The 15,456-nt window shown below is 47.8% G+C and overlaps 1 protein-coding gene across 1 annotated transcript in view; it reads right to left on the reverse strand.

Moving 5' to 3' along the window:
- The window catches only part of LOC119405316 (probable ATP-dependent RNA helicase vasa-like), a gene marked incomplete at its 5' end in the record, with an annotated part of 34,444 nt that extends 19,776 nt beyond the window's left edge, over positions 1 to 14,668 (reverse strand). The window contains 8 exon segments of the mRNA XM_037672147.2: positions 773 to 1,074; positions 1,810 to 2,073; positions 4,075 to 4,152; positions 5,174 to 5,251; positions 7,875 to 7,961; positions 12,904 to 12,993; positions 13,671 to 13,754; positions 14,588 to 14,668. Coding sequence (XP_037528075.1) covers positions 773 to 1,074; positions 1,810 to 2,073; positions 4,075 to 4,152; positions 5,174 to 5,251; positions 7,875 to 7,961; positions 12,904 to 12,993; positions 13,671 to 13,754; positions 14,588 to 14,668 — 1,064 coding nt within the window.
- Between the last annotated feature and the right edge of the window lie 788 nt (positions 14,669 to 15,456).

Raw genomic sequence — 15,456 nt, forward strand, 5'->3', positions numbered from 1 at the left:
GCTACTACGTGGGCGGAGCTTCTGCACATGTGTTACTATGCTAAGTAGTCCACTTGGAGGCGACTTTACAGGTGCAGGAAAACGTGAAATCGACACCAGAAAGCCAGAAAACCAGAAACGGCAAAAAAAAATTCACAGCATATCCACGGGTGAATGATGAAGAGCTTGGGCGAAGCTCCTGAAGCAATCATGGTTACACCGTGAAATCTTCAGTGGTTTCGCCCAGCAGTAATCAAAGCGATAGCCCAGTACATCATCCAAGACTTGACAAACACTGTATATATTTATACAAGAAATTTTACTAATTGCAAGTGGTAGCTAGACGTGGCTTCCGTTCCCCCTTCATTATAACGGCTTTATGGTCGGTGAAGTAATGGATTGGTAATGGATCGTAGTGGGATGTTTGCAAAGACGAAGTTGTGGGCAGTTTGCAAAGGATCGGTGATGGGCCGGTTACGCCTTACGCCGGTCGCGTGACAAGGTTAGACTATGAGGAGCTTCGCCCTTAAAATGAAAATCCTTCACGGGATAAGCTTTCTTACTTACAATGCAGCAAGTCTTGAACATACCTATTTTGTTTCTTTTTATATTTTCTTTTATACTACGTAGTCTACAAAGGTTTGCGTTCATGGAACTACATACATGCAGCGTAGTAAAAAAGTGTGCTTTGGTTCCGTGGCCTTGGCTGTGCTGCTACAGAAAGTTGTCGCCAGGTGTAGGGCTGACAACCTTACCACCGACTAAGGAAAACAAAACATAAGCAGAGTCTCACCGTCTTTCCAGATCCAGTCTGTGCGCAGGCCATCATGTCCCTGCCAGCCAGGGCAATCTTGACTGCATATTTCTGTACGGGCGTTGGCTTGACGTACTTTGCACGCCGCAAGTTTTGCAGCAGGAGGTCACAGAGGCCCATCTCTTCGAAGCTGGTGAACGGCGTTCTGAACTGCGGGTCGCTCACCTCCACGGGAATGGTGTCGTACTTGTCGAAGTTGATGCCGGTAGAGATGGTCGAGAAGAGGGTGTCCTCATCCGTGGGAAGAGAAGGTGGCACGTAGGGTGCCTCCATGGGCTTGCCTGCACACAACAGTTCACAACACTGAGATGGTGAACACAGTTTCTAGGCTTGCATATTTGAAGAGCAAGCATAGCTAGAAACAGGTTGAATGAGGCTGCAGACCGCACAACTTATTGACAAGCTGTTGCGATCAAATTGGCGTGGCACTTTAGTTTAACCATTCTTGGCCGGGGAGAAATAAAAGGCACCCATTTTAATTTTACGCTGCATGTTGGGTTAATTTATGACCCCTCCCTCACTTTTCTAACTGCAAGGGGTCCCTCATCACTTCCACCGGTCCACAAAGGGCCCTCGAAAACATCCACGGCCGAGAACCACTGGCCTAGTTTGTGGGAAATTTCAGTGAGATTTTTGCAGCAGAATGACTCCCACAGGGAAGTGTCGCGAAGTTCCAGAGTACTACACTACGAAGGTGCAGAATGAAGTTAACCCTTTCGCTACTGTAAAGAAACGTACCAAATTTATCAAAATAATTTTTTCGCTCAATTTGTAAGCTTTTTAAAAATAAAACTGATTCATTCTTTTAATTCAATGGGGTTCCTTTATTTCACTAATTGCTGGACAATGACTTCACTGCGTGGCAATGCAATGAAAGAAGACTATAAAATGAAAGCCAAGACACAAATGGCACAACATGGACAAGTGTAGCCATTTAACGTCGAGAAACAAATATGAAACGCTCCGATGACGACTACACTTCTCAGTGGGAGCGAAAAGGTCAAGTCTCGGCTCACCATCGGGGCCCATGCGGGGTACGGGCTCGTTGGTGCAGTCCTTGGCCATGTGGCCCTCCTGCTGGCACTTGAAGCACCCGCGGGGCCGGTCGCCACCATCTCCAGAGGAGTCGCCCCCTCGTCCACCGCCAGCATCCGGGTTGGGACAGTCTCGACTCATGTGTCCCTCCTCCCCACACTTGAAACATCCCTTGGAGCGCCGCTCCTGCTGGGGGTTCGGGCAGTCCCGACTCATGTGTCCGTCCTCCCCACAGTTGAAGCAGCCTGTGAAAACGGGCAACGTGCCATGTAAGTCAACAAGATCTACGTTAACTCAAATTGCTGTGTGAATCGCCAACATGCGTCGAACTGGGGGGTTCGACGCTGTGGTTCATCCACCACTGCAGTCTAGTGCCAACCCGAATGTCAGGGGATTGAATCCCCAAGCACAGTGGCCACATTTTGACGCTGGCGAAATACTGGAGGCCCGTATACTTAAATTTAGTTAATGAATGCCAGATGGTGAAAACTTTTTAACTGGAGCGTCTCTCAATCTGATCGTGATTTCGGGACACAAACAAGACCTTAAGAGTTATTTCCCCCACCACACTCTCTCTGGGATTGGCCCAATTTGTTACGGCTGTCTCTCGGATTCTACTGGAGTAGATAAATCTTTGCCTAGCCCTGGCAAACGCAACAGCATCACAACATACGATGCCAGAGAGAATTCAAAAAGTACCTTTCACTCCCCCCAAATGCTCTGCGATATACATAGAAAATCAAAAACACTGCTCACTCATAGCTACAAGCGCAGTTACTATACACAATGGAGACAATGGAGCGGTTCAGAGAACAAGAGAAAACTTACACGCAGAGCAGGAGAGAAGAGAAGGACGAACAAGAAGTCTGGTTAGCGATGAATGTTCTACAATGGTGTATTAAAAGGAAGGTTACTTACATTTTGGCACAGTCAAATAGGTTAGGACAATGTGGGTGCTGTTTACAATCGCCGAAGAAGAAGACTGCCATCTGCTCATTAGGAAATGTCAGGAAGACAGATGTTGTCATAAACCTCCCAGAAAAGGTCAGCACACCGGACTTCTAACCTTTCTGAGTCTATCTACAAACAGCTGAGCTCACACAGTGGGTCGATGGACCAATTGAGCACAACGCAACAGTTGATCATCCCGATGTCAACAGAACTCTTCAATGCATGCACCACAAGATATCATGTCCCGACTGTTGACGATACAATGATGAGACAGTCATGTGGACACAAGAGTGCGAGAAAACTTATCGGGAGCATGTCAAGACAATTTTATCAGATCCTGTATTAACAATTCCGGATTTTACTAAGACGTCTGAACACAGATGCTTTGCATTATGGGACAGGCACAGTGTTATACCAAAGACACGAGAGTGAGTCCACCAAAAGACAACTCAAAGTGATTGGGTACTACTCATATGATCACCAAGGGCGAAACCAATTACCCGACAACTGGGCAGGAAGCACTAGCTGTTGCCATGGCTCTTGGGCATTTCAGAACCTACCTAGACTGAAGACACCTCTAGCTATTCACGGACAACCAAGCCCTGACCCTATATACTCAGCCTATCAGAACCCAAAGGAAGGCTCGCTAAGGTGGATCAGCGAGACAGCAATTTACATTCGATGTGGCTCACAGGCCAGGAACCAAGCTACCACAATCGCTGCGATGTCGAGGCTGCTTGTATCTGCAAAATCTTGAGAAAATAACCAGCTTCCCTGGGATGGTACAGAAGAAATGACTTTGAAGAATGGTAGGATGTAGGTACCCAAGACGAGTGTCGCAAGAAGATTACAGCTTTATCATGACTCTCCAGGCTCTGGCGGCCACGATGGTTTCTGGAGGACATAATGGAAGATCGAGCAAAGGTTTTATTGGAACACAATGAAGCAAGGTATCTCAGAATATGTCGGGTCTTTCCACCGGTGCCAAATAAGCAAAGCAAATATCTGTCACAGATATGTTAGTACTTCACGAACACAAGTTCATATAAGAAAATGAAAAGTACAAGGTGGCCATGAAAAGGAACTACGACTGTTCACTCCACAGGGCCTGTGTAACGGTCAGAGGAAAAAGAGAACTTCACGCAGAGCAGAAGAGAAGGACGAAGTCTGGTCAGCAAGGAACGGTTTACGATGGTGAATTAAAGGGAACGTCAGACACCAGACAAAAGCAAAAGCGGCCAGGAGAGCCAACCTTCACACTTTTGCCCACCCACGATCCAAAGGAACACACTCACCCCTCTTGGGTCTGTCATCGCTGGAGGCTGTCGGGCAATCCCGACTCATGTGGCCCTCCTCGCCACATTTGAAGCATCCTGAAAGATGCAGCACAGAACCAACATTGTTGGCAAGTTATTGCATACACGTTGCCTCCAAGGTAGTGCTAGTTTCTGGGGTTTTAAGTGCCAAAACCACAATACAATTGCGAGGCCCGCTGTTAGCGCAGGGCTCTGAAAATTTGGCCGCCAATATAGATGAATGTACATGGATGGTGGCATGCATGACAGGAAAAGAAGACAGAAATGTTCAGAGACATCGAAGTTATTGTTGTCAGCAATGGCCCCACTTTCAGAAGCAGACGTTTGAAGGAATGGGCAGGACAGCTAAATATAAAGAACCACGTTCCGCAGCTCCAGAAGCTAACGGTATGGCCGAAAGAACCATAAGCCACATCAAGCAGTTCTCACTTCATTCAGACTTCCCCGGGGGTTCAAAATGTGCTCGTGAAGCTGCTGTTAGTCACCACAATAATTCTCATAAGCTGCTTTGGGATGTAGTCCGTACTACACTTACCATGGGAAGTCCGACTGGCTTCCAGCCGATCATCTCAGCCTCAGATCCGTTAGTACTTCACAAACACAAGGAGTCCGTCCAAGAGAATGAAAAGTACAAGGTGGTCATGAAAAGGAACCACAACCACGTTTACCGCACAAGGACACCTAGCATAAACACAGGAGATTTTGTCCTGGTCCTAAGAGGATTGCAAGGCTCAAAATCTCCATTCACCGGACTGCATGTTGAAGAAAGCTTACAAACGGAGTTTTGAAGTCCATTTGGTACCGCGGAAACTACAACACAACTGAAATGGCATCTGTCAACTATAAGGTGGCTGTGGAACCCAGAAGGGTTGACGATAAAGGAAGGGCCTGTGTAATGGTAGAAGGAAGAAGAGAGAACTTCACGCACAGCAGAAGAGAAGGACGCAGAAAGTCTGGTTAGCAACGAGCGGTTTACGATGAATTAAAAGGAACATTAGACACCAGGAGAAAGCAAAAGTGGCCAGGAGAGCGAACCTTCAGAATTTCGCCCACCCACGATCCAAAGGAACACACTCACCCCTCTTGGATCTGTCATCACTGGAGGCTTTCGGGCAATCCCGACTCATGTGGCCCTCCTCGCCACATTTGAAGCATGCTGAAAGATGCAGCACAGAACCAACTTTGTTGGACGATTATTGCATACACGTTGCCTCCAAGCTAGTGTTAGTTTCTGGGGTTTTGAGTGCCAAAACCTCGATACAATTGCGAGGCCCGCTGTTAGTGCAGGGCTCCAGAAATTTCAACCGCCTGGAGTTCTTTAACCCACAGCTAAAACTAAGTAGATGGGCCTCTAGCATTTTTGCCTCCATCGGAAATGCAACCACCGGAGCTGAGATTGAAACCTTTGGGTCAGCAGCTAAGCTTGGTGAACACTGTTCTGCTGCAGGGGCTTGTTGCGTACATTTCATCTCGAAGGTGTGTTACACAGAAAACACTCAAGTATTTACAAAGCTAGACGTTCACAGATTAGTGAAACGTTAAAAACTTTCGGAAAAGTTTCCCCCTGTAACATACGTTATACAGTCGACTCTCGTTAATACGAAGTTCACGGGGACCGCGAAAAACTTCGAATTAAGCGGAATTCCAATTAACCACAACGAACGAAAAATACATTTATTTCAAAGCAGTTCATGAGAAAAAATCTGTGATTGCCGTTTGCTTCTGTTTGCTGAATCTTGCAGCAGAAAGCAAGTCCTGCAGGCTGTATATGTGCCTGAGTGCTTCCTCGGCGTTGCTCTCAGCAGTGAAAAACCGCTGCGCGAGGGCAAGGCCTGCGGCTACATCAGCAGCCCGCGGTAGTGGCTCACTTGCGGCGTCGTCGTCGTCGTCAACCTCAGTTTCGTGACTAGGCTCGCTGGGCCGAACCATCTCCACGATCTCAGCATCCGACAGTGCACCGCACGTTTGTACCGAACTGTCAGTGGCAACGTACTCCTCGAAAGGGACGTCGCCGAGAGCTGGCAGGAGACCGTCGACGTCAAGTTCACTTGTGTCTTCTTCCCCCACTGTACAAGACGCGTCATCATCTGCACCACTTGGAATGAAGCCGCACGCCCTAAAGCAGTTTGCAATGGTTTCATCCTTTACGCGACCCCACGCTCGCGCCAGCATATGGATAGCACTGCGAAGGCTCACCTCATACTGACTTGCATTGTCCATACACAACAGCATCCGCTCAAGAAGATGCTTCCTGTACAGTACTTTCACGTTTTTGATGATCCCCTGGTCCAGTGGTTGTAACACCGATGTAGTGTTCGCTGGCAGGTAGGCGACACGTATTGCACTCAAGGGCGGCACATTCATGTGTGCACTGCATTGGTCCACAAGGAGCAATACATTGCGTTTAGATAACGCGAACTTGCGATCCACTTTTGTCAGCCAATCCTTGAATAGGTCTGCGGTCATCCACGCTTTCCTGTTAGACGCGTAGTCGACAGGCAGCGTTTTCACGCCCTTGAAACATCTAGGCTTAGCAGCTTTGCCTATCACGAGCAGGCGACATCGCTCAGTGCCCGTCATGTTCGCCGCTATCAGCACCGACACTCTTTCTTTGCTACGCTTCCCTCCAGCACAGTCATCGTCCTTAAAGGTCAGCGTCTTCTCGGGCAACATTCTGTAAAAAAGTGCTGTCTCGTTGGCATTGAAGATATCTTCTGACCGATATTCTCCCAAGTATTTGCGATGCTGATTTTCCCTCCACGTAGCACATGTTGCAGCGTTGACGGCAGCCCTTTCCCCGTTCACGCTTTTAAACACCATGTCGTGGCGTTGCTTGAAGCGTGTGAGCCACCCATCGGACGAAGCAAAGTTCTCGATGCCTAGCATAATCGCAAGCGATGACGCTTTCGCTGCAACGATATCGCCGCTGACAGGAAGTCCTCCCGAATCCAAATGAGCAGCGCTTGCTCTAACTCCGGGTGGGCGCCGGTGCGCATTCTCTTGCGAGACATCTTGAACTGGTCATTTTCGAATGCGTCCAGTACCGAGCGCTTGTTCTTCAGGATGTTAGACAGGGTATTAGGCTTGATGCCGTATTTCCGCGCAATATCTTGCTTGGCGGTGCCTCCTTGTTCAACTTCTTTCAAAATTTTTACTTTCGTCGCCAAGTCAAGCGCCCGATAAGGCCCGCGAGTTGCCATAGTCGCGACTGCACCTAAAATGCGCGTGGAGCTTCGTCGCACGTAGAAACGCTGAGTCCGCACACGACCGTAACGAGATCAACAATGAGGCCCGGAACCGGAACCGCCGGAGCAGCCGCTTCGTGATCTGGGGCGCTGCATGCAACTGCGATGCCATCAGCTGACGCTTTGAGCTGCGGCGCTGTGGTCAACTGCGATGCCCTTGGGTGCCGGTCGCACATGCATTGTTGTTTAGCACTTCAAAAATAGGAAATTTAACAAGCATTACGATTTCCTCCGGGAATTCGATTGAAAAATTCGAATTAAACGAAATTTCAGACCTCTAGCTTCCAATTACCGAGAATTTCTTTCTGTTGAACTGCATGCAAAAACTGACGGGACCCCCACGCCACTTCCAATTAACCGACAATTCCAATTAAGCGACTTCGAATTATCGGGAGTCGACTGTATCGAAGTTCAAACCTACACAAATGAACACCGGGAGACAAACAATCCATTGTACATTCGCTTACGAGCCGACTGCGTCAATTCTGTGGTGTCCTACACATGGCAGGCGACTTTTTGTTCAAGAACGCTCACCTCTTCCACCGCCTCCACCACCACCTGAGGAATCGGAGTTGGGGCAATCTCTGCTCATATGGCCCTCCTGGCCACACTTGAAACAGCCTGCACACCCAGAAAAGGCCCACACATAATGAGACACGGGTTAGGATGAAATAGTAGGTTTGTAAAGCACCAGAAAGGGTGCTAAGTAGAATCTCGGCGATACAAATAGCGATACCAGCGCTTGTGTGTTTGTGTCTCGTGTGTGTGTGTTCGCGCTGTTACTCCCTGGGTCTACTACAGTCGCCGACCGTTTATTCGGACTCGGCGGGAACCGCTGAAAAGTCCGAATAATCGGGAGTCCGAAAAAAAGGATTCACCAGAAAAAAGCACTTTTATTGGCCCAGTGGCCGGCAAAAGCTTGTTAGCGCGCCTCTGTACACATGTACACTTACGCGCAAGCAAGTCTGCCTGTATTTCAGCCAATGTTTGGCCACCCCTGATGGTCGGCAATAGCACTGCAACGGCCTACGCTAAATCCGCATTTGATGGCTGTGGTGTGGGAGGTGCGTCGTCAGGCAGTCACTGTCCACATGCGCTGGTTCGAGTAACTGACGGATGATCTCATCGCCCAACTCGGCGAAAACTCCCAAGCAACTTCCATCTGGTGAATAATAGCCGCTTTTTTGGCCATCGTCAGGGCCTTGTAGTTGCCGCGTTTCTTTAGTTCCGACGGCGCACATGGAACGGGCAGCGTCGGAGCAATTTCAACAGATCAGGCCTCGCACGAGCAGGACACAAAGCTCGGGATGCAGATCAGGCCTAGCCACAGAAACATCTGAGAACGCAAACCCTCACACGCCAAAAGGAAACGACGGTCTAGTTGATGTTGCAGCGCTTCTGTAATCTGTTGTCGTACTCTAGCGTCGTACTCGTACGCGCTGTCATTCACCTCAAACGCCGCACAGAGCTGATTCCAAGCTTGGCTTGGCTTGGCCTGCTGTTTGGCCGTGGTAGCCGTTCAATGGATACGTGACTGGCTAAATCCAAAAGGCAACAGTTATGTGTAGCCAACAAACATAGCCTTCGAGATCGGTAACTTCTGCGTGGATTTTTGACACTGGCGATCTCCAGTTATAGCCAGTGCAACATTTCAGTGCTGGCAACCTAGTAAAAATATTGTAAACATTGCTGACAGCTTGTTATGGCGTTCAACGTCGCACTCTATCAGCCAGCCGGAGTCCGAAAAATCGAGCGGCGGGGCTGTGGGGCGGCCGAATTTTCGGTCGTGAGTTTACATTACTTCAATGGGACGAGTGGCGGTGCTGCGAAGGTGTCCGAATAAACGAGCATGTCCGAATTTTCAGCGTCCCAATAAACGGTCGGCGAAAATATTCTCATCACCCGCAATTTCTTGATTGCCAAAAAACTAGTGAAATCAGCTTTCAAACCACGATATACGTACAAAACATCTATTTCCATAGGAAGAACTCGCATACACATTTTAAAGACAAGCAAACTACTACAGTAGAACCCCGCTGATACGTTTTTGAAGGGACCGTAGGAAATAAACGTAAGACGGGAAACGTAAGAGCCGAAAAACAGGAAAAACGGCAAAATATTTAGTGGTACAGAATTTTATTTCAATTCTTACGAGCAGCACGAAAATTGGCGCGCTCAGCCGCGATCTAGTCGATGGATAGAAACGCGGAGCTTACGACGGCCTCATCCACAGAAATGTAATCAACGTATGTGATTTTTTTAAAACCAACAGCTGCAGGCATGAAAGAACTAAGCACACGCAATCACGACCGGCGCGGCGAGTCCGACCACGAACCGCACGCACGACCATGCAAGCTCCAACCAGCTCTAACTCCTCCCGTTCTCCGACAAATAACGATGATGATGAGTCTACGCCAATGCGATGGCAGAAGTGAATGCCAATCTCGAAGGCCTTGCTTTTGCAAGCAGTTACGTCATACACGCCATGTTTGTGCAATGCAAATCTCAAAGGCTATGCTTTTGTCAATAGTAAATGCCAATCTCGAAGGCCTTGCTTTCGCGAGCAGTTACGTCATAGACGCCATCTTTGCAATTTGAATCTCGAAGGCCATGCTTTTGTTTGCATCAATTGAAAGATTCTGTCACTTGCGTCTCTCATGCGGCTAATATTACGGTCAAACGAGGCCAGGCTGCGTGAAAATGCACCATGGCGGCTCTCTTTGGTAGTCACTTGGTCGGCTCCGAGCGCACTTCGTGACGTATCATACGGGAACGGTCCGACAGTTACGACGTAACAGCGGGGTTCCCAATACATTGTATCCTATGGGAGCTATGCCGGGACCGGCGGAAAACGACGTAACAGCCGGGAAAACGCAGCAGAGAGGAACGTAACAGCGGGGTTCTACTGTACTAAGGGCCGGCGGCTACCAGGAATGCGTGAGTCACGCTTCACTTGAGGCCACTCTACTACAGGCAGAAGCTAATGACACTAACGCTGAAATGTTTCATCCACTTTCACGACTATTGCCTCAATCTACTGCTGCATTAGCCTTGTACCTTGAGCTGTGTAGTCGTCATCGATGAGAGTGTCAATAGTGACCGCGGTTTTGTGCGCAGCAGTTGCAGAAAATAGTTCCGTTTTCAATCCTTGTGCCCTGGCCGTGTGTGCACTTCCAGAGCACGCTGCCGTCATCCGTCACTCAATGATTTCGGCACCAAAGTTCAAATCATCCATCACGACACAGAAGATATTCGGCCGATGAATTTGAATTCATATCCGAGCTAAATTCGTATCAGGTGGATTCGTATCTCACCAAGATTCTACTGTATTGCAGAACAAGCCTTCCAGAAGACTGCAACATTGTGTTATCTCTAGGCTCGTGCAAATAGTAAATTTTAGGTTCGAAGCGAATAGTTATTTGGTCGAATAATTTCGAATTGAATTCAAATAGTATATATACACATAAGAAAAATGAGCATATTTGTCATGACCCAACTAAACTGCACAATCAAGGCATATGCCAACGTCATTCTTTTTTGTTCAAAGGGAAGGGGAAGGATTTCACTTTCGGTAGAATGCAAGTGATAACCTGTAAAATACGTTACATTTTAAAATTTACAATACTTCAAGCATATAAGCCGGTATAACAAGCTTTTAAACTTAAAAAATGATAAATTGATGCGAGGGTAATATGTTCACTTAACCTTGAAGTGGGGCTTCACGGCAGTGTGGATTTCCCCTGGAAAGGTGTATTCACGGCATAGCACCCCTGCACTGCAGTGAAACTACCTTTACAGGGGAATTTTCGGGTTTATGCAAGCATTTTGTCTCCATTACACACTGGCATCAAGGCCAGGCAGTGAAGAAGAAGACTGTACACGTTATTAACAGGACCAGTTGGCCCCAACAGTGGACGGCAAGGCTTGCACAGAATCGAGCATAACTGGTCTCTATAACAAAGCACTGGCCCAGTTTCTGGCTCACTGAGAGTCAAGCCCCAATACAAAGTACAGATCAGACCACTTGTAATGTAATGCCTCTTAGTGTAGGACAGGGGGAAGTCATTCTTACAATAAAATAGGAAGTGAAGAGAAAACTGAATGCCGCAACTGTCTCAAGCAAAGCAGGACACCTCAGCAGTGGTTCACTAGTGAGGGATAAGGAGGGCATAAAAGAATAATAGGAAAGATGGGGGAGCGGTTAAAGGGGTCATGAAGCACCCCTTGGGCTTGTTGAAAAAACACACCCTGTGGTAAGCTGACACGGCTATGAACTGCTCTGCACAATATTACAGTCGTGAGTGCCGCGTAAAGGCCACAAGCGGAGCGCGAAGTTGCCGTTTCCCCAGGCACCCTCTTTTCAAACAGAGGCCGGTTCTCACTCTCGTCGGTGGGCGGGGCGTCTGCACGTTGACGTCGTGGATCTACCAGTTTACGTCGCAAAAGAGACATAGCATGCTTACTGGCCGATAGCAGACGTAAATCGAGAGCGGCGTTCGGATCAATGTGCTTCTTGCCACAGGGTGCCACCACTTGCCAGCGCCGCACTCCTCAGTACATGGTAGCCGCACTTTCGCACGCGAATCGCAGCGGGAGAGCGATCGCGTTTAGACGCGCACTGACGTAACTTCTTTCCCCCGTGTCATCCCTCCCTGTCTAGCTTTGAGTGCGCTCGTCGGCACGAGAAAAGAGAAAGCGCTGGGAGCATGCGCCAAACCCCCGTAACTCCGCTGAATCTTGACGGATTCGAGAAATTTTTGCGGCAATCGATTCGGGAGGCAGTAAACTCCAATACCGAGGTCATTAGATCATTACTTGGAAAAGCAGTTCATGACCCCTTTAAAGGAGATTGCGGACAAGGCCCCGATCTGAGAGCAGTCTTGGTGAGAAGACATCGCGGACAAGACAACCGTTGAGCGTGAAATCCTCAGAGCGACTCCAGTGCGAGACAGACTACAAGAGTCCCAATAAAACTCCAGATATTCGCACACCACTGCTGTGCAACAGTGGGGAAACATTTTTCATGTTTTAGTTGTTCACCTAGATACATGCAGGGAAGCACGCCCCTTCCTGTAACCCCCCCGAAGAGGTGGTTTTACGGCAGTGTGGGGCCACCATGCCATGAAACCGCTTCTTCAGGGCACACTAAGGTTAAATGCACGCGGCTGGCCAAAAGTTCCCAGGCCGCACTGTCCTAAGATTAGATGGGATAGCAGCCTGGGAAAATCTGACCACCCTGTTACATACTACTTGCACCCGGATTCCTTTATTTTTTTTTACACGTACAGCAAATCTAGAAAAAACATTTTACTGCTTCTAATTTACACCCCACTACAACTCTAAAAAGCCAGCTTGTATTAGTGTGCTCACTTCAAACCATAAGGGCATTCGCGCAAGCCTAGTTCTAGTCCTTAAAAATATTGAGCAAGTTAGTTGGATCACAACAAAAATGCTCATTTTTCATATTAACAGGTAACGAACGAATATTCACACGGAACCACAAATGCACTATTTGTCCATCCGTGGTTTCATGGCCCAAAAGACTAATGAAGACAGTTCTCACCTCTCCCACCAGAGCGGCCACCACCAGAAGACGAGTCGGCATTGGGACAATCTCGACTCATGTGACCCTCTTCCCCGCACTTGAAACAACCTGCACAAGCACCAAGCAGGCACAAACACCTTGAGAAAGCCCATTAAAGGCCAGTAAAACAGGTGTTTAATGAACCCTATCGAAAGAGAAACGCTTCGTACAGCAGTCAAGAAGACATCTGCATCCATTCTGTGCCAGATTTTTTCTTTTGCTGGCCAAAGATTTGGGTAGATAAAATGCAAGGCACACAGCTTTCAAGCAGTTGACAAAATGATTTGTAAAAAAAATTGACAAGCATTTCCCGGCTTCCACAAACATCCGGGGCAGCTATTCTGGAACTGTCAAGCTAGTGGACATGTCCCACTCTAGCTTGACATCATCAGAGTGCGTTCAGTTGCTGCAAAAAGCAGCAAATGCCACAACATAATTGCACAGTTAAACAAAAGTGAACCCAATTCAAGGGCTAACAATTTCGGTATTCGAGATTCGCATGGCCAAGAGCAGACCTCTGGAGGCTGCGTCCACCCCACTGAAGCGCATTCCGTGCCTCACTTTGTAGTTAGTCGTGGGAGTTCTGTCACGACTAGACGACATTGCAGTAGAAGCTGAGGGTAGTCAAAAGCGAACGAAATGGGCAGTCCGCTACACACACAGTTCGAGCAGAGCTCACCAGGAGTTGATGCCATGAATAGGCAAAACAAGTTTAAACATCACCACCACTATCTCTAACCACTCACCTCTTCCACGGCCTCCTCCACCTCCCGAGTCTGCGTTGGGGCAATCCCTGCTCATGTGCCCCTCTTGATTGCATTTGAAGCAGGCTGCAAAAGAACAGTTGGTGAGGACAACTACCACATCCTGTCCTGCCTGCTGCCCTCTTTACTTTCAGGTGCATCAGTGCCAGACATTCAAAGCTTGTAAACTTTTACTTCCTAGATTCTGAAGTGCAGACTTCATTGAGACTAGACTCGCAAGTCAATTTTCGTTTCAAAGCAAAGTGAAAGTGAACAGTAATTGGTAACGAATAAATATGAATGAAAGAGTTCTTACAACGTGATTTGCATAAAAACTTTCCCATGAGTGAGACGCTGGCTAACCTAAACTTCAAATGAAAATCATCCTTTTCAAAGTGCTAGGCCAAAACGTTCCGAGAATCCCTACCCTAGCTTAAACAATCCCAAGCACTGATGCAAACAGACAGACAAGAGGACAGCAGATGACTGTATGCCATTTAAAGCCCATGCAGGCAAATCGCAAGCACAGAAGCCAGCAATAAGGTCAGGATCAAAGTAATGCTGAAGCAAGACTAGATGGTTCACCAAAGCAGAGGATCCAGTGCAGAAAAAAAAAAACACTAAGAACCTGGTGCCAACAAAACTAAGGATCCGGTGCAAACAAAATGGGAACACTAGGTCTGCACCACTCTATGGGTTTGCAGTGGATCCCTAGTCTCAAGAACCAGGTGCAGCACACGAGGAGGTCAAGGACGCAGGCAGGAAATGTGCACAACCTTGCGACACAGGGACAGACCACTCCACCAACAACCAAGCAGCTCACACAGCTCAGATCGGCTCGCCCCCTAAAGCAAGCAAGGCAAGCAACCACAAAGAGGGGTTTGTTTGCAAAAGCCCGGGCGGCGTTTACCGCTTCACACCTCTGCCACCTGTAGGACGTCCGTCGTTACGACGACCTCCGCCGCCGCCACCTCCGCCTCGATTGTCCCAGCCAGAGCGCGCTGTGGTACACACACAAGCTTGTCAGGCACTGCTGCCATGGACCAACAAGCGAGCAGCGCAGTTCTTGCATGGCATGGCACAGTACCACTGTCTACTACAGGAGTTGCAATGCAACTCCCAATATCAGTCAGTGCTGGAGAGTTGCTTATCAATAATGTTGAATCTCAATCTAGAGTCATTAACCCTTTGAGAGTCGAATTTTTTCGCAAAATCCAGTCCAAAAATGTGTAATTTTTTATTGTTGAAATAAATTCTTCAGACGATTTTATTTCAGAAAAAAATTGTCTAAATTTTTTTCGTGACCGTATAAAGTGACAAAAAAATTATTTTTGTTGTTACATACACATGCTTTATTTGTAGTAAAATCAAGCAAAATCCTGAAAAAAAAAAAAAAAAGCTCAACAGTTTTTTATAAATAAAAATTATGCATTGTATTAAACGTAGCTCACAGACATAAGAGCACCAGAGTACTTTTCCGGTTAAAAATGTTCGTGCTCTAACACAAAACTTTTCAGCGCGTGATAGACATTGAAGCATGGCTCGCCGCGTACGCTTTTCAGATGTCACTCCGTGATAGTCATCGGAGTCTAAACTCGTCAAAAAATCCTCGTCTGACTAACTGAAATCCAATTAATCAGATTCTGATTCGGCACTTGGGGCACAGTCCGCATCGGAACAATCGCTGCTCGACTCACCGGCAGCAGAGCAACCGGCGCACGCTTACATAGCTTAAGGGGGGACGCGGGTCTTAGAGTAGTAAAAAATGGACAGAAAATCAGTTTTGAGA

The sequence above is a fragment of the Rhipicephalus sanguineus genome, chromosome 9 (genome assembly GCF_013339695.2).
Source record: "Rhipicephalus sanguineus isolate Rsan-2018 chromosome 9, BIME_Rsan_1.4, whole genome shotgun sequence".
Classification (NCBI taxonomy): Eukaryota; Metazoa; Arthropoda; class Arachnida; order Ixodida; family Ixodidae; genus Rhipicephalus; species Rhipicephalus sanguineus.